Source organism: Leiobunum rupestre, chromosome 11 (assembly GCF_980474605.1).
Source record: "Leiobunum rupestre chromosome 11, qqLeiRupe1.1.hap1, whole genome shotgun sequence".
In the NCBI taxonomy this organism is placed as follows: Eukaryota; Metazoa; Arthropoda; class Arachnida; order Opiliones; family Sclerosomatidae; genus Leiobunum; species Leiobunum rupestre.
Window position 1 is genome coordinate 18,337,164 of NC_143394.1, and position 24,925 is coordinate 18,362,088.

The 24,925-nt window shown below is 39.4% G+C and overlaps 2 protein-coding genes across 2 annotated transcripts; one reads left to right on the plus strand and one right to left on the minus strand.

The window, feature by feature from the left end:
• Positions 1 to 2,673: 2,673 nt before the first annotated feature.
• On the plus strand, positions 2,674 to 13,623 carry LOC149921895 (chitinase-3-like protein 1). Its single transcript, XM_090163780.1, has 8 exons — positions 2,674 to 2,819; positions 2,922 to 3,122; positions 7,054 to 7,246; positions 8,758 to 8,925; positions 9,003 to 9,126; positions 11,221 to 11,406; positions 11,804 to 11,926; positions 13,175 to 13,623. Exons 1-8 carry the CDS (start codon positions 2,735 to 2,737, stop codon positions 13,580 to 13,582), a joined length of 1,488 nt encoding a protein of 495 aa, XP_090019906.1. The 5' UTR covers positions 2,674 to 2,734; the 3' UTR covers positions 13,583 to 13,623.
• Positions 13,624 to 13,653: 30 nt separating this feature from the next.
• LOC149921896 (chitinase-3-like protein 1) lies at positions 13,654 to 19,486 on the minus strand. The gene is made up of 7 exons (XM_090162183.1): positions 19,387 to 19,486; positions 17,700 to 17,894; positions 17,280 to 17,640; positions 15,585 to 15,708; positions 15,323 to 15,508; positions 15,134 to 15,256; positions 13,654 to 14,733 (listed from the first exon to the last, which is right to left on the minus strand). The coding sequence occupies exons 1-7, from the start codon at positions 19,484 to 19,486 to the stop codon at positions 14,080 to 14,082; spliced, it is 1,743 nt and encodes a 580-aa protein (XP_090018309.1). The 3' UTR covers positions 13,654 to 14,079.
• Between the last annotated feature and the right edge of the window lie 5,439 nt (positions 19,487 to 24,925).

The window sequence follows — 24,925 nt, forward strand, 5'->3', positions numbered from 1 at the left end:
GGAGTCGGCCCAACGAGGAGTCGGCCCAACGAGGAGTCGGCCCAACGAGGAGTCGGCCCAACGAGGAGTCGGCCCAACGAGGAGTCGGCCCAACGAGGAGTCGGCCCAACGAGCAGTCGGCCCAACGAGCAGTCGGCCAAACGAGGAGTCGGCCCAACGAGCAGTCGGCCAAACGAGCAGTCGGCCAAACGAGCAGTCGGCCAAACGAGCAGTCGGCCAAACGAGCAGTCGGCCAAACGAGCAGTCGGCCAAACGAGCAGTCGGCCAAACGAGCAGTCGGCCAAACGAGCAGTCGGCCAAACGAGCAGTCGGCCAAACGAGCAGTCGGCCAAACGAGCAGTCGGCCAAACGAGCAGTCGGCCAAACGAGCAGTCGGCCAAACGAGCAGTCGGCCAAACGAGCAGTCGGCCAAACGAGCAGTCGGCCAAACGAGCAGTCGGCCAAACGAGCAGTCGGCCAAACGAGCAGTCGGCCAAACGAGCAGTCGGCCAAACGAGCAGTCGGCCAAACGAGCAGTCGGCCAAACGAGCAGTCGGCCAAACGAGCAGTCGGCCAAACGAGCAGTCGGCCAAACGAGCAGTCGGCCAAACGAGCAGTCGGCCAAACGAGCAGTCGGCCAAACGAGCAGTCGGCCAAACGAGCAGTCGGCCAAACGAGCAGTCGGCCAAACGAGCAGTCGGCCAAACGAGCAGTCGGCCAAACGAGCAGTCGGCCAAACGAGCAGTCGGCCAAACGAGCAGTCGGCCAAACGAGCAGTCGGCCAAACGAGCAGTCGGCCAAACGAGCAGTCGGCCCAATGAGCAGTCGGCCAAATGAGCAGTCGGTCCAATGAGCAGTCGGCCCAATGAGCAGTCGGCCCAATGAGCAGTCGGCCCAATGAGCAGTCGGCCCAATGAGCAGTCGGCCCAATGAGCAGTCGGCCCAATGAGCAGTCGGCCCAATGAGCAGTCGGCCCAATGAGCAGTCGGCCAAATGAGCAGTCGGCCAAATGAGCAGTCGGCCAAATGAGCAGTCGGCCAAATGAGCAGTCGGCCAAATGAGCAGTCGGCCAAATGAGCAGTCGGCCAAATGAGCAGTCGGCCAAATGAGCAGTCGGCCAAATGAGCAGTCGGCCAAATGAGTAGTCGGCCAAATGAGTAGTCGGCCAAATGAGTAGTCGGCCAAATGAGTAGTCGGCCAAATGGACAGTCGGCGTAACGTGTATTTTGTGGTCGGCCAAATGAGAAGTCGGCCAAACGAAACTCTCCCCTCTGCACGTCCACCAATAAAATAGCATAGATCTTTGCGATACATACTTGTTCGGGGCGCAATAGCTGTATCATAGTTTTAACTAAATCCTAATAAGTATCAATTATAGAAAGACTAATGAAACCTTTCAAAATTCATTTTGCTAGTGAAAATACCTCTACACTTCACGGTCAATCAAGCAGAAAAAATGTTTTTTTGCCCAAGGCTAGCAGGTGTAATGTAGCACAGAAATTTCATTTTAAATTCGATCTGATCTATTATATAAAGATCTGTGAAAGTATCCGACACGACCAGAAGAATATTTAGATCAATCTGTGATGTACCTATAGGGCGAAATCCTTTGGGGGCCTTATCATCAGTGGTGTTTATAGGGGGATAGTCGATAGGAATAGCCGGTGGGTGCGCATTTGTAACACTGGCCTTAAGGAATTTTGAGTGGTTTTGACTATTTTAGTTTTGACCGTTTTTTTTTGGTTTTTGTTTTCGCACTTTTGGCTATCGGATGAAATAAAAACAGTTCAATGCCCCAACACTTTATTCGGTAATAGCATTTGGTTTTGGTAAAATTGCCAGTGTTTTTCTGGTTTCCAAGCCGTGATTGTCAACTGCTATTTTAAGCCAATGGGGTTTTTAGCCCAACAATACATCAACTTATGCACTGATTGGTAGAGGTCGGGAACGGTTAATCATTATCCATGATTAAATTGATTTTTTTCGGGGGAAAAATGTAAACAAAGAAATTTACCGGTTAATATTTCGGAAAATGATTAAAAAACATGTATTATTCGTAAAATTTTAGGTTTTTATCGAAAAACCGTCGTTTTTCCGATTAATTTTACAAGTTTATCAAAAAATTAATCGGATAATACAGAAATATAAATTACTTGATCAAAACGTTTTACGAATAATTTTGAGAGCTTTATCTATTGAATAAAAGTTAACCATCCCCGACCTCTACTGATTGACCACAATGACCTTAGTTACGCCACAGTTCACAGAACCGTTTGAAAAATGCGTGTCTAGTTTCAAATAGTATCTATCCTACGGTAAGCATTTCGACGATTAAAAGTTATCGTGTTACGCGGAATTGGTGCTAAAATGTTTCGAATCAAGTACTAGCCTAGCCTAGCTCGATCGGCCAAAAATCAGACATTCGCTGTCATTCAACAAATAAACCATTAACACCTTCACGAACATCACAAACTTCGAGATTATCTACCGAAGGTCATTTGAATACCTCAATTGAAATATTGATTTATAATTACAATAATAAAGCTATGCGAATTCGCAAATGGTATAATTGATAAGCCAAAGCTATCCCCATTTCCAAATATGTTATATTTCCCACGGCAAAATAAATTGATATTTAATCTGTTTGATAATGATTCAAAGGTAACAAGAATTTGCGAGAAAGTGACCCCCTGTCGAAATTTAGATATAAGGAAAAAAAGAAGGCAAAACATGAATATTACATAGACGCTGCGAAATGTGTCGGATCTATCTCCTCATTGGATTGGCGTTCTTTGTGACGCTGAGTGCCTCTAGTCGGACCCAGAAGGTACCCTCCAGAGGTAATATTTCGCGTCCTCGTCGACTCCGTCAATTAAAGATTAAAGAATTCATTCCTAAAGGCGTTTAAAGGAAACCGCTTTCATATAACTTCCTTCCCACAGATCGCAATGGTAGGCCGTATAAGTTGGTTTGTTACTGGGGAACCTGGTCCGTTTATCGTCCGGAGAAGGGTAAATTTCAATCGGAGGACATAGACCCGTCCCTCTGTACGCATTTAATCTACAGTTTCGCCGGCTTGGGTTTCGACAGCAAAATCAAAACTCTCGATGGGTATCTGGATTTGGAAGAAAACTGGGGAAAAGGTAATTATCGTATTTCGCATCTGCTTAAAGGGCAACGCAAGTGATCATGCAGGGGGTAAATTATCTTATAGATAAAAAGAACGACTGCGCATGCGCTATCTGCCATAGCCTTTCCCTCTGTAAAAAAGCAGAACCATATTTGCCGAATTTATTTTGTATAAATGCGCCTCTCGCGGTTTTTATGCAAAATCCATGCATTCTTTAGTCGCGAAAATGGCCGAGTTGCCAGGTGGGCGGCTTTCACGCCCAATTGGGCTCCTTTTAACAGTCCGATGCGGTAAAAAGGGGCTTGGGCGGGAGGCGGTTTTTTGGGCTAGTTTTCATTCAGTAATCTATACTATAAAAAAGGAAAAAATATTTACAAAAACTAAAAAGAGAGATCGTCTAATATTATAATCCTAATGGAATAATATATTTTTTTTAGAGTTTAGATCGCTTAGATAAAAAACCGCAAAAATATCATGATTCTTATCTTATCTTGTCTAAAAAATCGGGCCGATGTTCGTTAGGCTGAAAAGAATCTCGTAATTTGAAATGGGAAAAGACGCGGATAAGTTGATGGTAATAGACTTGAAAATGATTAGTATATTTTTGAGTACCGAAGACTGTGACCTTGGCTACGAATTCCAAGATAAAATTTCAAAAAAATAAGTTAGATAGTAACACCAAATTAATAATTAAAGAGAGATGTGTCACTTATTTAAAGGCAGTTTCTACTGAGCTCCAAGGATAGACTACCTAACGCGTATTCGGTACTAAATAAATTAGAAAGCATTTCACCGAAAAATATCCTTTTAAATGGCGCAGAATGTGCAAAATTTATCCCGAATATATTTTATTCTTGATCGGTTAACACTCTGGAATCGCAACTAAGATATATGAACCAATTGGCTTGGGAGAAAAAAAAAACGAACCAGTTGAGTTTTGGATTAATGTATACAAATACGTTGACTCATCCGGCGAACATGTCTTTAAGGACATTGCAGAAGTGGCAATAAAAATTTTATTTTTGCTATTATCAAACGAGCACGTCGAGAGGGTTTTCTCCCAAGTAACCTTACTTAAAAAAAGCATAGAAATAGGAAGGGAGTAGAACTGTTACAAAGTATCTTGTACATGATATTTGGTTTATCGAGATTACAGATAAAACCGTCTGAATTTATACCACCCGAAAAACTCATTAAACGTTTAAATGTAATCATTAACGAATGATTTCGTAAACTATTGTAAATAACTTGCGCAGTTCAAGTTAAAATAAAACAATTTTTGATATTTTGTTTTTTTTTACCTATAAAATACGATAAATTTAGGGCTCAAATTTGGGCTGCATTAAAAAAAGCAGTTTTTATTTTGGGCGGATTTATGGGCTCATTTAGGTTTTGATTGGCGGAAGATTGAAATTTTGACTTGGCAACTCCCGAGGAAAGAGAAGTCTCCGTGCTTACCGACAAATCGGATCCTAAACTTATACAAAAGAAATGTAATAAAACAAAGATAAATATTCTGTCTAGGTATAATGATAGGGAAATTGTTAAGGGAGACGGGATATAGGACCAAGTGTGTGAGGTCTTGAATTTTCTTAATCCAATGTGAGGCTAGCGGCAGAGATTTACCGCGTCTAAGGCCTAATGTTTCAACTTCCATTATTAAAAATATTCAATTGGCAAATAATTTTATTCCAAAACATTTTTAAATCGAAAATATCAAAGTCCAACTCTCGGAAACTAACCCAGTTCTTTTCTCCATAATAAATAAATTAAGCTAAGCCTAAAATCCTGGGTTCGTTGATTGTGAGCTAACTCAGCTAAGAAAATGAAAAATTCGCGAATGAGAGCGAAATTGCGCCACGTGGCTACACCAAGGAGAATAAGGCTTTCGCGCTGTATAAAATCCTCCTTGGAAAACCAAGATATGACTTGTAGAAGAAAACATAGTTCCAAACCAAGTGCCCCTCTGCATGGCCACTTGCGTTGCCCTTTAAAGCGAATGTGGCTCTAGTGTAGTACCTGGATGTTTTCGGCAGGGCATCCAGTCACCAAGTGTATTAGGTCTGATTGGTGGAGATTTCCACAGCTCACGTATGGGAACTAATAAATTCGCGTATAAACCCGGTGGCTTTAAATTCATATTAAAATCCTAGTCTCTCGTATTTAAAACGTTCTTCGTCTTTAGAAATAAATTTTATTTCGTAGAATATAATAAACAACTTTTCTATTAAGCAGAAATAAGTTAAAATATTAAAATTAGCTCACCTACGTTATATTTGTCAACAGAGATTGTAGCTTGGAGGAATGAAGTGGGGAAGTAGCCATCGGGTGCCAATTTCGGTCTCACCTGTGAGTTAAAAGCCGCCGAAGCTCCACCCTCGAAATCGTAGTTATTTCCCCTTTTCGTCATCTGTGTTGGTATACCCGAAGCCGATTTTAGTTGAAAATTTTCATTCATCTTGTACATTAACTTAATCAGGGCCGCCTTATCCATAAGGCAGACTAGGCAAAGTGCCTAGGGCCTACGAAAATTTCAGGAGATATTAGGGCGTACGATTCCATATAATAGGGCCTACGAAGGTTCGAAAAGTCGGTAAACGAAAAACGAGAAATTTTTGGCTAAGGCCTACGGAAAGGATAAAACAGCCCTGAACTTAATAATTAATTTTGTCGGAAATGAGCGTTACCTCAACCACCCTGTATATTAAAAACATTATCTCAATCACTCTGTCGTTTAACATAACTAACCTACTAAGCATTAACAACCAAAGAGTAATTATAAATCAAAGAAAGACCCGTGCATGACGACGCTTTATTAATAACCTTTCCATTAATTAGGAACAATATTTCAATCACCTTGACCCTATACATTAAATTAATAAGCGCACTATAACAACTTAAGTGTAAATTTCACCTAAATATCAACCACCCTCTATAATAACTCAATCACCCTGTCCTTTATCATAATCAGGGCACTAATTCTTAACAACCAAAGAGTTACTTCACAAAAAAATTATTCACAACGCTGTATCAATCACCCTGTTAGCAGCACTTTCCCAACAAACTAGTGCATTAACAACGATCCTAATTGCCTGTTCATTCATCCAATAAAAAATCAATTTTACCAAATGAAACCAGTGCCGTATTTCCGCCTAGGCCAGCCTAGGCCGTGGCCTAGAGGCCCTTCCTTGGATGGGACCCTCCAGTGACCGTAATTACTGTATTCAAAGGCATAAATCTATAATATCAATCCTAATTTATGTAGGAGAAATTCCTAGGTGGAAGATTTTGTTTTAAAGCTACGAAATATCGGCCTGGCAGTTTACGGACGCAGCCTTAAATCGCAATGTTGCATAATTAGCCTTTTCAGTTTACATAGAGCCACGTAGTGGCCAATGCGAGAAGCCCATGAACTGCTGGATTTTCGCGAAAGTCCTAAACTTCGTATTTAGTCGCGTCTATAGACAGGGTAAATCTAAAAATAACGACTTTTGGTTGTTAGTATTTCTAAATTCAGAATAAGCTTTTTCTTTAGTAACCTTTAGTAGGACGAGTGAAACTATTTGAAGCTATAGTTTGTAGATTAGAGCGACGATGGACTTCGCACTGGAGGTTAGAAACTTGGGTGGAGTTACAGGGGATCGCCCATAGTTTTGCCCAGGGGCCTCCAATTAGGTAAAGACGGCCCTAGCTCCGATTTAAAAACAAACCGAGGGTTTGATACTTAAATGGTCGGTTTGTGGATTGGGGGAGGAGCAGACACTGAGGTGGATTGGCAGAAAAGCGAAAAATCGTCTCAACATAATAGACAGGTTAATTCATCCTCTTGAAAACGTGAACGGGGAAACTTGTAGCTGAGATTAGATTGAACACGATAAAGCGACGTCTACACTCTGCTACAACTTCGTCGTTAACAAGATTATTTACTCACGATTTTTCACTAGGAAACTTTAAAAAGTTTAACGAATTGAAAAAGACAACTCCAGGACTGACCACCCTGCTCGCCATCGGAGGATGGAACGAAGGTTCGACGAAATATTCCGAAATGGCGGCCAGTCCCGAGAAAAGGACTGCCTTTGTTCAAAGTTGCGTTGAATTTCTGCTCAAACACGATTTCGACGGCTTGGACTTCGATTGGTGCGTATCTCCGGGAATTGTCACCCACTGACTTTAAACAGACGATGACGAGTGAAACAAACAACAAAGGCCATTTTTTAACTATTTAGGTCAGGGGTCTTAGAGCAAACAAAATGTTGTGTCACTTTTTATTTCTAAATTAAGTTTTATTGGGTGCATATGACATCGTGGCCTTCATAAGATTTTTTCAATGTTAAAGAGATGTTGTTGGAGCATGTCGCCTTCACACTTATCAGTAATCTATTTGAAACATAAATTGCGCCGTATTTTACTTCGCTAGACGTAAAAAATTTCAAACGTTCGCGTTTACGCTTAAAAATGGGTTGCTGAAACCATGGGCCAAATAATGATAAATCCAGGACATGACTCTATGCGAAAAACCCGTCCAACAGCGCTAACACCCGACCACTATTGCCCCCTATTGGGAAAACGCGCGATCGCGGACCTACGTCATTTTGGGGGCAAAGTGTATAGAGGCAGTTTTTAAAAATAATACACGTGGTCGTCGTAGTAAATATCCTGGAATATTTATTGACAGTTATCATAAGTACTTATTTTTATACGTACTAAGTTCATAATTAGTATAATTTATATAATTATATAATATTAAACATATACTTTCCTAGAATCGTTAAAATTAATCTAAAAATGAGAGGCCAAACATTGCAGGATTTTCAAATTACAACTACCACTTATTTCCGAATTCCGACTTAAGATTCAAGATTTATTGAAAACCTGTACATAGTACAACCCTTTTGAAACAGGGCGGCTCACCACCAAAAGGTGGGAGCACAGTCAAAAGTAAAATATTTATACACTGTAACACTGAACGGTAAGAACACAGAATATTATACATATAAGCTACAGGATAAAATAGAAAGGAAAAGTTCGCATGAGAGGAGTAATTTAACAATTGAGTCTGCGCCGACTTTAACTTTTAAACCTACCAAGAGGATGTGGGTAATTTTTTTAGCTGACCCGCCCAGTAAGATATTTGGTCGAGATATGAATTCCTGTCGAGTAGTATAGGACCTGTCAATCGCGTACACATGACGTGCAGCGATGATTAGATGTTCTAGTCTAGCGGAACATAGAAATAATAATATTTCTATGGGTGGGCTAAAAAATTTGATAGATAAAATAGAGCTTGAAAATGTTTGCAAACTGACCGAATAACACTATTCTAGTACCTATTATGATTTCTATATGTGGCAGGATGCATCTTTGTTACAGAAAAGTCATAGACAAAATCATACTTAGAAGGACCCATTAGCTTCTTAGAATTCTATTTAATTTCCGTTGCGGTATTCCGTTTGTACGACAGTATATAGTCATTGGGAGCTTAAATAATAAAATAATTATAATTATAATAACCATCACCACCGTGTCGATAAATATTTATGTGAGTCCCTCGAAGGAGTTCTTTGTCCATATCAATGCTTATTCCATCTCCATAGACTGGCGCTAGTAAAGGTCACTTGAATAAACTTTATTAATTTACATTACAACAGGGAATACCCTGCTAACCGTGGTGGTAAACCAGAAGACAAGGAAAACTTCGTGCTAACTCTGCAGGAAATGAGGAAGGCATTCGACGAACACGGTTTATTGATATCCGCAGCTGTTTCGGCGGGAAAAGCGACCATCGACACCGCTTATGACGTGCCCCGTGTTTCAGAGTGCGTGTTTCTCCAAACTGGCAGCCCTGGTTCACGGGTTTACACTTTTATTACTCACGAATGTTTCTCGTACTTAGGTTGTTGGACTTTGTGAACGTAATGGCGTACGATTTCCACGGTGGTTGGGAAACATTCACCGGACATAATGCCCCTCTATTCAGCAGACCAGACGAATCTGCCGAACAAAAAATCCTCAATGTGGTATGTACCGCGCGAAGTATATAGTTCATTTCCATAAGTGTACTAATTAGTCTACAAAATTATCAATGCGCTGAGTGACGTATAATTGATGTCATAACAAATAAAAGCGCCTTGACACCGACTTGAAAAAATTATAACGCGCTTGTCCTATGACTCAGAAGGGCTCCCTGTACGCGCGTACAATCAACGGCGAGGTAAAAAGTGCGTATTTGACCTAATTACTTAATCGGAAGCGCACCAAAAATATGTCGACATTCTAGAAATCGCTAACAGTACACGCATAACCTATCGTAAGGTCCCCATAAGTAAAGGTCTAGCATACTGCCCCATGTTTACGGCATTGTCCATGCGAGAAGAAAATTAACGTACGACGCTAGGGCAGTGGCGACATCTTCTTTTTCAAAATTTTTACATATAAAATCGGCTTCCCTAAATTCAGGGGTCGCGGCTGCTGCCTTCGCAATTCCCTCCCTCAACGTTGGTGCGGTAAATTTAGTGGACTCCGGTCATCCTATTAATCGGGTCGAGCTATTTGCCATCCAGGTGGCTCTCTCCTACGCGTCCACACATCCGCGTTCACCTGTAGTTGTCTGTTCCGACTTTAAAAGCGCACCCAACTGGTAAGTCGGTCGATGGATCTGGTGGCCATCTGTATCCAGGAGCTTTGCGACAAGTACCCGTATCCGGTTTCTCTACTCTGGTGTCCAGCACACGTGGCAGTTCCAGGAAACGAGATGGCCGATCGTCTCGCCTCGGTCACTGGGCTCCAACGCCCTTCTAGAGTGAACTTCCCCCTGCCGTCTACTCTTGTAGAAATAAAGAGTGCGTGTCGTCGGGCTCTCTCGGCTGAGTGGAGTACGGACCAGTAGGCTAGTGCGGCCTCTTCGTGAGGCAAAACCTTTTCCCGGCTCTAGCGCTATACTTCATTTGAAACTCTCGCGCAAGGACGATACTCTTCTCTCGCGACTCGGTTGTGGATCGCTTCCCACAAACGCGACCCTACACCGGTTCAACCTCAGTTTGACAGCCACTTGCCATCACTGCGGAGCTATCGACGATGCGTACCACGTCTTATTCACCTGCCCCTATCACACTGGGCGTCGACCAGCGCTGGTTTCAGCGCTCCATAGGCGAAATCTTCCAACCCCCTACTTGGTAGAGCAGCCACGCTCGGGTTGATAAATTCCACACAAAACGCGTCTAAATCTCAAATTTGAAAAATAAATAACTTCAGAAACACAACTCTTATCTCTAATTGCCAGTTTTAGGTTCTGTGAATCTTTTGCAAGATAAGTGTTAATTTTTAGTTCTAAAGCGAAATAATTGTTAATAAGCCTTAGCTACGGTGCTTAGGACATTTCTCCTGTCACAGAGAAATAATTATTTATCTATGCTCCCGCGTGGTTAAGCAGCGTTCAGACTATGTGAAAATATTACGTTAGCATCGGTCGTGTCGTTTCGGTTATGTAGGTCGCGTCGGTTCGTTCATTTCACTGATAGAAAGGAACCAACCTTGCACGGATATTAACAGAAAAGGTGATTGTTCATCCAATCAGAGCTCACTAATAACGGCGGAAAAATTGAAATAATTTTTTATCCACCTCTGATTGGTTATAGTATTTCGATGGTTCTAAAGGTCGCCACTACCTAGATTCAGCGCTGATGAGGCATAAGGCTAATTGTCTGCTATGAACTTTTTTAGCTTTAAACCGAGACGCCATCTAGGCAGTCCGTAACGAAATGAAAAAATGTAAACGACACGCGCCAAAATTTAAAGTCTCTGTCGAGAAGTCTGAACAGTGTAAGAAATCGAAAGAACCGACACGATCGACGCAAACGTCATCTTTTCACATAGTCTGAACGCTGCTTAAGTTTAAAAACGTTCGAGCACGGCTTGCGCGCATTCGTAATGCATTTCACGAAATTTATTTCAGAAATGCATAGTTGATAACGTAACCGCTAGAATGTGCAGATTTTGAATACCTACCTCTTAATAAAATGAAATTTGACCTACACCTTTGCTTATGCGAAACATACGATAGGCTTATGGTACACGCGATAAATATAATATATACTAAAAACTCTTCTTCCTAGAATTTCTCGATAAATTACTGGATTGAATTAGGTGCCAAGCCCGAGAAGCTCGTTTTGGGAATGGGAACCTACGGTAGGTCTTTCTCGCTCAAGAACCCTAATGAGAATGGTCTGGGAGCTCCAGCACCAGGACCCGGCATGGCTGGCCCTTTCACTAGAGAACCCGGTACTCTTGGCTACAATGAAGTAGGTGACGCTGTAGCTTAAACCCGATCAGTGATGGGCACCGCTCAACTCATTTAAGAATTGTTTGTAATTTTTATCGAATTGAGGGGTAGTTGAGAAACGGAAATGAGAGGAGCGTCGATTTTAGCTACCAATGAGCGTGAAAAGAGAGCAGCGCTGATGTCGTCTCTCAAAAAGTGGCTAAAAGAGAGATTTCGGTCTTTCCAAGCAACATTTAAAGAGAGGAGTGGCGAATTCTCCTCTCAAATGGGCGTTAAATTAGAGGAGCCTCGAATTCCCTTCTCAAATGAGCGGATATCTAAACGAGAGGTGTCTGGGTTGAGCGACTGTGTTAGCAAAATGCCCATCACTGAACCCGTTTGCGTAAAGCTGTTAAAGTATGGTACGTTTTAAATAGATTTGCGAGATGCAAAAACAACAGAAGTGGACTGTTGTCTGGGACGACTGGCACCAAGCCCCATACGCTCACCGCGAAAACCAATGGGTTGGCTACGATGATGAGAGAAGCATAGCTCTAAAGGTATTTCAAACACGTACTTGCTCCATTTCATCTCTTTTTGGCAGTGAGCTAAAAGGGTAACAATTATAAAATATATAATGATTGCCTTTGACTTAAATTCCAACTAAACGTTAATAATTTACGCGTATATACCAAACGATATCTGCATTTATGTATAGAAACTGTGTAGTTCGTTCAATCATTTTTGTGGCATTGTACAGGAAATATATTTAGAGACAAAGTATAAGGAAATGAAAAACGTTATCAACGTTGGCCCGAAACTTGATAAATTTTTCTAATTGGAAGCTAGATATAAGAAAGTATATAAAACTTTTTTTATGAAACCAATTGTAGGGGTTTTTCTACTATAAACTTAAATCGCTATACCTAGCCAAAAGGATTCCCGGCAACCAAGCCGAGGGGCTAACGCTAACCACTGTCAGATGGCCTGTACACCGATTACGCGTACTCAACACTGATAAAGGTACGGACTTTAAAGATTTCGCGTAATCTCATTAGTACAGTCAATTACGCTGGGTCAAGCCTACATTAAAATATGGCCCTTCTTCTCACGTAATTTCAACATATGTGGGGTTAGCGAGGTTGAATAGGGTGTCTATTGGTTGTTTGTTTACTGATTCAATTAAAAACATTACACATTATCATTATTCAATTACGGTTAATAAACCAATTACACTAACGGAGGAACACTATAAACAAAAATGGGATGCCTACACAACAAATCAAACATTAAACAACCCTACTGGTTGGCATGATATCAGCGTAAAAGTGATACTGACCGGATTAAACTCAATCGTTCGGAGGAATACTTATGTCGTCGACCACACCTTGGTGGCTAGCCACGTTTTACTTTTTCAAAGTCGGTAGTCATTGATCCGGTTATTCCAAGAGGGACTCAGCCGAACTCTGCCAAATCTGTGTCTACCCTCTAGTTTTGCTATATGGCTTTATGTTACCTGAAAAGGCTAATTCGTTTTAAGGCAGAGATAGGGATCATAGAGCCGTCAGCTAACCAGACTGATTCTGCTGACATGATGACATCAAACTTCTTCGTTTTCCACGTAATATTCTTTTATGAAATTTTGGGAATTTTTAAGCCTTGAGGAGCTGATAGTAAAGCAATAGCGTAGGCTGTCTCGTACGACGCGAAACTTGAAAATTTGTATTAAACGCCATTAGTATTGGAAATATATATTCAAAATACAAAAGGCTTAGTACCTTGTAATGTAATATAACCTTTTTGTTTAGGTTGACTTCGCTAAAAAAATGAACCTTGCTGGTGCTATGATATGGTCCATTGAGACTGACGATTTCAGAGGAACCTGCAGTGGTAAAAAGTATCCTCTCTTAAACACTATCGTCGATGTTTTGGACGGCGGAGAAGTCATCCGACCAACCTTTCCACCGACCACGCCGAGCCCCCCACCACCCACTGACGATCAAGGCAACCTAGTGACTACACCCAAGCCACCAGCCAAGAAGGAATGCAAAGAGTACGGATTCTTCAGAGATCCCCAGGACTGCGGCAAATATTACGAATGCGTGCCATCTGGTGGCGGACAATTCACGATGATCAATTACAACTGTCCAGCCAACACGGCTTTTGATGAAAAATCCAAGATTTGTATAGACAGAAAGAACGCTGCTGGTTGTTAAATTATCGTTAGCAAAATAAAACGCTAATAGTTGTAAATGTTTTTTATTTCAATCATTTTCACGTGCCACAAAATAAATAAATAATTTAACGTCTTCAAATGATAAGTAATTTCAATAAATAATATATAAAGCAGACGACATTGGTCCTAGTATGAATTGCTTGCTTAATTTATAAGTGTAGCGCCATCTTCAACCAGACAAGCTAATTAGATGTATAACTGATTGTTTGGACGTTGGTGGGATTTATATTTTTGGAGGAACCAATCAAATGCCCAGGCTTGAAAACTGAGTGTAGACCCTAACTCTGCAGGCTATGTACTATTTTATGTGAATTGGTGTCTTCGTTTATTACCTATGGAACCGGTTCGGAAATCCTTTTTTTCCTTCAAATATTAACGTGCTATAAGGAACCAAGGCTTACGCTTTCAATAAAATAAAAAATCACTTTTGAAATAATGAAAATTCGTTTAAAATGTCGTCTACTTTTCCATTGAAACCTAGGCTTTATACTTATTATAATCGCCTTTGGCATAGTATGGCCATAAAAAGGAGTATTTTCGGAGATAATAGTACGAGCAGCCAGGTACTTCCTGAGGCCAGGTACAGGATTTGTTTACAGGGTCGAAAACAGTGTTATCGGGACAACTGTAGACGTATTGCATATAACCTTGTCCGAAGGCCACGCAGCTATAGAACTTTTTGCAATCACCAGGATAGGGTCGAAGGCCTTCCCCACTATCGCAAGGAAGATTGCCATCCGGTCCTGGTGTAGGAGTAGGTCCTGGTTGTGTTGGCCTAGGAGGTGCCATTGTGGTGGTGGTGGTGGTGGTAGAGGTAGTTGTGCTTGGTGTCGTGGATTCAGTTGTCCACCAAGGTGACGTAGTTGTGGAGGCGGTTGACTGGGTTGGCCACCAAGTTATCGGAGTCGACGATGTGGATGAGGTAGGTCCACTTGTGGTTGGGACCATAGTCGAGGGTGTGGGAGGGGCTGGAGGAGGGACGGGCAAAGGCTTCATGCCGGGTTCGGCAAAAACGTCGTTGATGGCGGAAAGCAACGGGTATTTCTTGCCGTGGCATTTGCCCTGAAAGTCATCTGTCTCGATGGACCACACCATACCGCCGCCAAGGCCCATGGTTTTGGCAAAATCGGTCTAGATAGGAGTTAACATTGCAAACGTCAAACGGTGATAAAGGAATAGGTCCAAAACACCAACAAAAGTGGATAAAATCATGCTATTAGCTAGTAGTTTCCCATTATATAGATAAGGAATAGCAACTCGGTCGAGGTGCTTTAGAACTATTAACCCCGGCAATTTTATGACTTAAGTCTCGTTTACTTAAATATATATTAACCGGAAGTACCCCGTCGTAATTCCTAGCTCGATATATATTTTTTAAAAGCCTCGACAAAGCTAGAGTTTCTATTCCTCTATGCTGTATAGCCTAGAATGGTGATATCACTGCGTGAAAATTAAAAACCGAACTAACACCAAAGTCATCTGACTTCTGAAAAATGGAACCGGCATCGAAGAAGCAGAAAAAGTAACGTACCTTGACTTTAATACTTTCTATATCATCGTAACCGACCCATTGCCTGTCCCGGAAGGCGTATGGCGCCATCACGTAGGGATCCCTGACAATCGTCCACTTGTCTCGAGATAAATCTTCGCAAATCTGAAAGAATTCGTTAATTAAAACCCAAACCAAGTAATCAACCTCAGCAGACGACGCTAAACATACTTCATTGTAACCAAGAGAGCCGGGTTCTCTAGTGTAGGGTCCGGCCTGGCCGCGAGATGGTGCGGGCGCCATGAAACCATTATCCTCCGTCTTTTGCAAGGTAAAGGAACGGCCGTAAAGACCCATTCCCAAAATAATCTTTTTGGGAGAGGCCCCTTGATTTATCCAGTAATTCACGGAGAAATTCTACATGCAAAACAATGTTTAAGTAATATAAGTTGAAATTAAAAAAATTTAACGATTAGATAAACACAAACTTTACCAAGTTCAAAAGTTGGTCGTCGGGTGATTCCTCGGGTCTGGGGAACATTGCTGCATGATGACCAGTTATAGTTTCCCAACCTCCGTGGTAATCGTAAGCCATCAAATTGATCATATCCAAATAGCTATTATTTTAAATAAAATTGGTTAAACGGTTCTTACTAGATCACGTCAATTTATAAATTATACAAATTATAGACTGTACCAAATACTAGATATTATTATATTAACCAGAAATTATATAATGCAATCAAATATATTAACAGAAATTATCTAATGTAATCAAATATATTAACAGAAATTATCTAATGTAATCAAATATATTAACAGAAATTATCTAATGTAATCAAATATATTAACAGAAATTATCTAATGTAATCAAATATATTAACAGAAATTATCTAATGTAATCAAATATATTAACAGAAATTATCTAATGTAATCAAATATATTAACAGAAATTATCTAATGTAATCAAATATATTAACAGAAATTATCTAATGTAATCAAATATATTAACAGAAATTATCTAATGTAATCAAATATATTAACAGAAATTATCTAATGTAATCAAATATATTAACAGAAATTATCTAATGTAATCAAATATATTAACAGAAATTATCTAATGTAATCAAATATATTAACAAGGTGGTCATTTACTCCTTAAATCTAACTTGACTAACAAAGAAAGTAACTAGTTATTATCGTCCTTACCACCGTTTACAATTATATTTCACTTAAATGGCCACACCGGCGTTTGGAAAGTTCGGCCCGAATTTAGCACGTGGTATCTGGAAACTAGCGCGTGAAACAGATCAAATTCAAACGCCAGTGTGGCCCTTTAAGTGTGTCAGCATTAATTTATTAACGCACGAAGATATTCTGTTGACCGGTCTAGTAGAAACCTTTGCTTATAGAAATCTAGCGGCAAGAAAGTGAAAAGCTACATCTGCACATGCGTGAAAACGAGCGGAAATTAGATTATTGGTGGGTCTTAAAATTAATTATCCGCCTGGAAATACGTAGCCATGTTAGGGTATAAAAGCAGGTAAATAAACTAGCTGCTATATCTCATAATGTAAAGGTATTGTTGCGCGCAAAAACTTAATTTTGAAATCAGACAATTTCAGTGCTCCGTTTTTCGAGTTTGTTTAGATAAAGTTTTGGATTTCTTTGCCGCTAGAGCACCATTAGCAAATGTGTTTTCATTTTCGCTAAGGCGAAATAGTAAATCTTTACTGAGAGCAAAGAATTACATTATAATTTGGTTTTTGAATTTTCATACCGGCGTTCGTAAAATCTGACAGATCCGGCCAATAGTATAGGTTTCGAGCTAAATATATTAAGAAATAACTGAGGATTTTTGAATTTCAATATTTTTCAGTTGAAACTTTCAGCTGTTCAGAACGAGTAGACAGCTTTTATATATTGGGAAGTCGTTCGTTAGGCGGCGATACTGGTGACCAAAATTTAAACTACGCACGAAGCCTATTCTGGCCTTTTCCCAGCCCTATTACCTGAGTTGGCGCGATAAACAATTGTGTAAAATATGGCTCTGTAAGCTGAGTATTTTTCTCATTAGAGGCGCTGATCTGTTTGGAAAGGCGTCAATTCTCCATCACTTTACACTATCAGTAATTATTTCGACTACCTGACAAACTTATGAAACACAATTATACACTCATGTTCTTACTTTGACACTTGTGGTATGTCGTATGCGGGGTCTATAAAATGTTTTCCGGCTGACACGGCAGCGGTTAAGAGGTATCCACGTGGGCGGAAGGCTCCACTCAACTCCCGCAGCAAAGCGACAAAGTTGGCCTTATCTTCCGGTTTACCGCCACGTGCTCCGGGGTACTCCCAATCCATGTCCAACCCGTCAAAGTTATGTTGTTTCAGGAACTCCACAACGCTGTCGACAAAAATTCGTCTGCTACCGGTATCAGCGGCCATATTGGAATACTTGACGGAACCTTCATTCCAGCCTCCAATGGCGATTATGGTCTTCAATTTCGGGTTAACTTTCTTCAAGTCCGTAAAGCGTTTAAACGCCCCTGTTTGTTCCAAACTTTATCGTTAATTTTGAAAGAAGACAAACTAGTAGACGACATACCTTTGCCGTAATTCTCTTCCAAGTCGTAGTACGAATCCAAACTTCGGATTTTGTTATCGAAGCCAAGGCCCGCGAAACCGTATATTAAATGGGTACATATGAAGGGGTCTATGCTTTCAATTGGGAATTTACCATCGCCTGGTCGGTAAACTGCCCAACTACCCAAATAGCAGACGACCTTATAGTCATGCGTCGCTGAAATTATTTTACACCATTTTTAAGGGTAAATTACATATACACGATTTATTTTGCACCCACTTTAGAACAATTGAATAAGAGTTTGAAAATTATGTAGAATGCTATATAATTATGATAAATTCCGAAAGACGTAACTGTTTTTAATGTTTGAAAGATGTCATTAGAGAACATCTAAATGTATTCCCACGATCATAATAACGCGGTTTTCACCACAATATTGAAATTATTTTAAACTTGGAAAACATAAAACAATTTTCTTAAAAAAGCGTATATTAAAATGTCCCGTCCCTTTAAAGGGAATAGAACCTCCAACGCGTTCTTTATGGAAGACCCCATCAATTTCCATTTTTCCCTTCACAATCAGCGATTATCAGCGCCGCAGGTGTGGAAAGCCATGGGAGGCAGCGGACAATATTGGAACCCTCGGAGGGCGACAGAAATATCAGAGGTTATATTCCCTTTAACATAAGCTACTTCCGTTTTAGCTAAAATATTAAATTTGTTAATTTACAACGATATCTCCACTCACGGAAAGTTCAAGCAACAAATTCCGTGTTAATTTACATAGAAAAATCAAACGTTGTCGGTTCATTTTAAAGTTGCAAGTTGGGTAGTATGTAAAATTTATATTTAGAATTCCGATAATCACTAATATTTATTATATTACTGAGAACGTACCAGTCGACCCGTTTAAAGTACTACCGAGGTCAGATTGAAAAACGCAATACAAATTGAAACAGTAACGCTATCTGTAATATATTTATTTTAACAATAGTTGAGAATCTAGCAACTATAGTGCTGTTTCTAATTTAGTCAATTATTTAAATCGTAAATTAATGCTTTATTGAAAGATAAACGAAAACTTTATTGTGACCGATACTAGTAGACACTAAACAATTGGGAAATGGAGGGTTTCGTTTGAGAGAGGAACTTAGGTAGGATATCACGATATCGGGTCTGAAAGGTAGACTCGCACCTTCTCTGTAACCTAAATACGTTCTTGGTACCCAGTGCCGTAAGTTCTTGGTAACAGTGGAAATTAACCGAAAATGCTCGATTTTCGTAAATTAAAGGGAATATAACCCGCAAAGCAATCTTTATGGAAGACCCCTTCAATTTTTCAAATTACCCTGTACAGTGGCGCCAAACTTTTTTAAAGCCAAAGGCAAGGGCGGCCAGAGCTGCAAACGTTGGTGTTCCACACCAAATACCGGAGGTTATATTCCCTTTAATATGGACTTGGTGGGTTTTACTAAAAAGCTGGACTGATTCATAAATACGCCACTTCATTACTAATTGTGGCGTCATCTACGGCAGTTTTTCAAAAACAGCTATTTCAGTTTTGTAGAAACGGGATAAAAGGGAATTATATATTACGCTTTTCTCTCTCTAATTGTTGATCAGTCAATACTTACTACATGATTGACAAAACATTCAATTAAATAAAGTGCTCAAAATAAAATCTCCGTAATAAAAAATGCATTCATACCTGCGTTATATAACTTGTAACTCATGATCGGGGTGCCATAAACACCCGAAAATTTAACCAAAGCCCATACAATAACGAACAGCGACTGGGCTAACTCCATAATCGCAACCAACTCCTAAGAATAATTGAAATTCAATTGACGTCGAAGACGCGAAATTTGCCAGCCTCGACGGGGCGAACCCAGAACGCAAATAGCTGGGAGAGTTCTATGCCGTTTAACCCTTTAAAGACTTTTCAAGCCAGCGTAATGAAAAAAGTATCTCGAAATCCGCGGAAGCTAAAACTGTCATCTCCTAAAAGTTCAATTTGCCCAGAGCCAAAGAAGAAGAAAAAAACACCGATAGGGTTTAAAAATAAAAACTCGCCTTTTAAAATATTCACGGCTAAAATTTCAGCTGAAAATTGCGTGTGACCGATAGGATTACCATTTTTTTCGTGAAGAATTTTAAAACATTCGAGGCTAAGTGAGATCAAAATCAAATGGGACTCGATCCTCTTCCGTCAGTTCAAAGCCAGTTTTAACCCTTTCAGAATACGCCCTTTTTTCGCTGGTGGCAGTTTTTTTTACGATCTAACGCCATATTAGACTCCTGTTACCGTCTTACGAGTGTATAATTTAACGTTGCGAAGTTGCACTGAGGGTTCAGATATCGTTCAACCCGTTATCTACGGAAATGCCTCGGAGGTAACCGGCGATTAAACATTTTTTCCTTTTTACAGCCCCACCTATCCGGACCATCTTGAAATAATTTCCATATATTATACAGGGTGTTTATTAACAAGGGTAACTATCTCATTTCATGGCCCACCCGTTAACGATTGAGGTACGCGAACTACAAAAATTTAATTTCAAGTATACCAAAAGCAGGCATTTAGCCAGCATTTTTCAATTGAGGGGGCCCGTCAAATTCCTAAGGGGGCACCTTTAAAAATAAAATTGTTTCCTAAGACTTATGAAGCTATAACTACTTTAAAATGAGCATAAATGTTCACACAGGCCACACTAGCGTTTGACATTGGAACACGTGGTTTAAATAAATATAAATTATAAGTAGATAAAACGTAAATCGAAGTTGAATTCACCTTATTATGGTCTTTATTTCTTTGTGTTTTACCACAAATTTATACATACTTGGACTTACAATGACTTGATTAAAATCACGCGTGTCGGTAGCGAAACTAAAATGGTGTAAACTGAGAACAAATTGAGTACTTTTTTTTATTCCGAACCATAGAACGTCACTCACGAGGAGACTACCCGAGGTGTAACACACCGATTTTGTTCAAACTCTGGGGTTAAGTAGGCCCTGGTAGGCCTTAATGAATCATGAAAATCCCCAAAAGGAAAAGTTTCAACGGGCATTAGTTTTGCCATGGCAACCGAAAATGTTTTTGACTACACAAAATGGAAAATTCCTTACCAAAAAAAACATGGAATTTTGAAAATTTCTAAGGGTGCGTGTCCTCTTGGAAAATTTGATCAATTTAATGTTTTTTTCATCAATTTTGATAAATTTTTTCTAGTTTTTGCATTTTAAATTTTTTTCATTTTTTTTTTGAATTTTTCAAAATCCCATGTTTATTCGGTAAGGAATTTTACATTTTGTGTTGTCAAAAACATTTTTAGTTGCCATGACAAAACTAATGCCCGTTGAAACTTTTACTTTTGGGAATTTTCATGATTCATTAAGGCCTACTCCAGTGTTGCCGGCTAGGTATTTTCTGAATGTACCTTTATAGAATACGGAAACGTACTTTTTTGTAGTTTTACTATAAAAAACAGGACGCCACCTATTTCTGTATATTTTTAATGCCAACAAATTTTAATAGATGGCGCCTAACTTTATTTTTTCTTAGAAATATTTCAATTTTAAATTGAAATGTGGTACAACCAAATTTTTATAACTTTGAGCATGTGAGTCTCAAAAGCCTAATTTTGTATATTATTGCAAATCTAACTTAGTCAGGATCCCGACTAGGTTAGATTGAAATAAGATAAAAACGACCTTTAAGAAGCTCGAGCTTCTTAAAGGTCGTTTTTCTCTTAATTTCACTTTTTTGAAAGACCTTGAAGGAAAATTTCCCAAAATTCTGAAACGCACTAAAATTCTCCTTAAAATTTCAAAAATGTAATTTTGAACTTGGTTGTTTTAAATCGCACCGAAAAAGTACAAATGTACCAGTTTCGGCAACACTGGCCTATTTAACCACCGATTTGAACCAAATCGGTGTGTTACACCTCGGGTAGTCTTCTTGTCAGTACTACGGGAAATTAACTTTATAGTCCAATATATTGTTTCTGCTACAGCTAAATATAGTAAAGTAAGGTACACAAAAGTAAATAATATAGTTTGGACAGTTGGACTTAACTTAATATAATATGTGAATAGGATATTTTTTAATCATTTTGTTTACTTTGATATTTTTGTAGGGGCACAATGATATTTTTAAGGGGGCACAGAGACTTTTTGAGGGGCACGAGGGGGCATTCTCAAGCCCCCTCACGAGCTATGGGCATGACCAAAAGTAATTTTGGTTTGCCACCTACGTAAAACGTTAAGCGGAATATATTCTCAATGAGAATTCGTCTGCTAACACGCGCAATAAATTATTTTCAGCGTAACTAGCGCCAGATACAAAATAGCTGTTGATAAACCTAGTGGCAGAAATGTGAACTTACGTTATCTACCATAAATGTGGAATTTTATACTTCCGTTAAGAGATTGCAGTGAACTTTAAAATTTGATTGAAAAAACGTAGCCGGTTATAAAATATATTTTTTGGATAAAACAAGGGTGGGTCTTTAAAAAGAAACACCACCCTATTAAAAGGGCGTGGTCGCGAATTAAAATAATTGCAATTACCTGATTTTATTAATAATACCGGCTACCTTATATAGCCAATTAGTAGTTAACGTTTTCTTCAAAGCGCCTTGGGCAACTATTTCACTGTCAATACCAACGAAGGTTCTTGAAACCCGTTGAAACCACTTCGAAATTCTTACTTTTTGGCGCCGGGTAATTACGAGAGAAATTAGGAGACGAGAAGGCCCTTTGAAAATCAATCATAAATACCAGAACTAGCTGAGCCGATTCAGCGGGGTTTTAACGAATTTTAAGGCGAATTTTGCAACCGACCTTACCACGAGCGATTTCTCGTCCGTCGTTTTAAGATCCCCGAGTCTAATGAACTCTGGCTTTGGAGAATTGTTTATAAATAGGCAAGAAATTCCACCCCGGGGTGCAAAATGGTAATGAGGACTGGTGGGAGCCACCGAGAAAATTTAATAATGGGAGGATAGTTCCTGTTAGGACTTACGATAATGTTGGCTATTTCACGCGACCACGCTAAATTCGTCAGCATCGGAGTTTATAAATTTGCCCATTTCAAATTACAAAAGGCTTGTCCATTATATGGTTTTTGATATAAAATTATCGTAAGGTTTCGCTGATCATTTTTGACACGAATCGGAAATATGTTTCCAAAGACGGACATTCCGTGTTCCAAACAAGTGGTTCCAATACGCGAGTTTTTCCTTCCTCCAACGAAATCGCCAAGAAGTAATATTTCCGAGAGCCAGGACCCGCAAGATATTGTTTATATATATTGTGTATTAAATATTTTAAACTTTTAAAATGTATATTGCTTTGCACAAAACAAATGAATAAAAAATAAAAATAAAAATAAAAATAAAATGGTGCTTGTTGAAATAATGGAAACTTTTCAACTGTAAACAGAACGTCGTGATTTTGTTAAGCCCTAATATGTCAAAAAAGCTACCTGGTTAAAAGGAAACGTTTGTTAAAAATTTCCATCATTTTAACAAGCACTATATAAACAGTGACTTGCAGGTCCTGGCTCTCGGAAATATTACTTCTCGGCGATTTCCTTGGAGGAATGCAAAACTGGCGTATTGGAACCACTTGTTTGGAAACATATTTCCGTGATTCGTGTCAAAAATTAACAGTGAAACCTTACGAGAATTTTATAGCATATCAAAAATCGTATCAGGAATCCATAACGCTACTTGGAATGAATAACGGATTTGATTCCCCGCCGTTGTGGCGGAACATAGCCGAGAGTGTTAGCTCCTCCTCCCATAAAACCACTTGACTAATGTGTCGTTTGCTTGCTATTTAGGGTCTTTGGCAGAGTTGAAGGTTATAACAGAGTCTAACTACAAAAAGTCGGAGCGCGAGCCTATACCCGTAATGCAAACGCATGACAGAGATTAATCAGACTTTCTCCACCCTCCCCGTCTAGAGAGGGGGATTTTATGTTTATTGGCCAACAACGCCTTCTTTTGGGGAGTAACCGAAGCTCGTAAAAATAAAAAACAAGATAACCAGGATAAGACAACGTTTTTTAATGACATTTAAGCAGAGTATGTTGATGTTTAAAAACATAAGGACGCTTTTTCAAATTTAAAATGAATATATTCAATTAGGAACTTTAAAATTTTTAAAATAGGAACATTTAAATTTTTTTAAATAATATTAAATAAATAAATAAATAAAAAGCAGTATTAACTTTTAAAATTTTCTAAAATATGAACTTGAATTTGTTTAATTTAATAAAATAATTGAAAGGGTTATGTAGATGGCGACTACCATAACGATAAAAATGATTGAAGCGATCTGACTTATCTCGGCCGGGCAAATGCTGTTACGGGCTCCGACCTTTTGTATCTAGACTCTGGTTATAATGTGCTGATAGACCAAAATATGAATAAGAAAAAAGTTATTAAATAACTTAAAAAACGGTTGAAAACGGTATTAATTGAGAAAGTTGTTTCGGAAGTCAACATATTTTTAAAGAACCGCATTTTTAATAATCCTGGCGGTTTAACACTTTGTGCCAAGCACTATGGAATTGACTTGATCTTTACGGACAGTTATTATTGCTCTAAGCTTTTCTTTCAAGCTTGGTCACAAACTACTGTCTTTTCGAAATCATGAATTGGTATTAATTTCCGCACCCTCCGACCAACCCCCTTAAAGGGAGAGTAACCGAATGGTACGATATCGTACGACACGAAAATTGTAATACGCCCTAAAAATTGCGATGAAATCATCACACTGAAGCGTCTTCAACTGATTTCCTATTTCCTATAAAACAAATCCGTCGCCAGTATGATGCTAATTAAAGTGTTTCCTCTTTGTGACCCAGTCCAAGCACATTTGCCCCCGCTTATAGCCAATGCCAAGGGCTGAGATTTATCCCCGGATGTTTCCTCCAAAAAGGAACTAAAAGTGGATAAAAAAACCTCTGACCCCCCTGCAAACATTTGGAGACAACGAAAGGCGACCTTTCTGATGCTCGAATCTCGTCATCATAGCTTCCACAGGTTGGACACCTTCTTTCCTCCAAGGGTCAAGTCTCATTTTTCGCGCCAAACGTTACCCTTCCGCATCTGTATTTCAAAAATTACTACACCTATATTACTTCTATACCTCTAAACTGTGTGCAAGTTTCAGCTCTGTCAGGTATTTATTTTGGGCGTGATATTTGTAATTGATTTACTATTAAATTCTGTTTC

Bases quoted from the DNA above. Each gene is read 5' to 3' on its own strand.
- LOC149921895 (XM_090163780.1), top strand. From the start codon at position 2,735: ATGTGTCGGATCTATCTCCTCATTGGATTGGCGTTCTTTGTGACGCTG. The intron at 9,127-11,220 runs GTATGTACCGCG...TCTTCTTCCTAG, and splicing joins AACAAAAAATCCTCAATGTG to AATTTCTCGATAAATTACTG. The intron at 11,407-11,803 runs GTAGGTGACGCT...CGTTTTAAATAG, and splicing joins GTACTCTTGGCTACAATGAA to ATTTGCGAGATGCAAAAACA.
- LOC149921896 (XM_090162183.1), bottom strand. From the start codon at position 19,486: ATGGAGTTAGCCCAGTCGCTGTTCGTTATTGTATGGGCTTTGGTTAAA. The intron at 17,641-17,699 runs GTATGTCGTCTA...TGGAACAAACAG, and splicing joins GGAAGAGAATTACGGCAAAG to GGGCGTTTAAACGCTTTACG. The intron at 15,709-17,279 runs GTAAGAACATGA...TTAAAATAATAG, and splicing joins GACATACCACAAGTGTCAAA to CTATTTGGATATGATCAATT.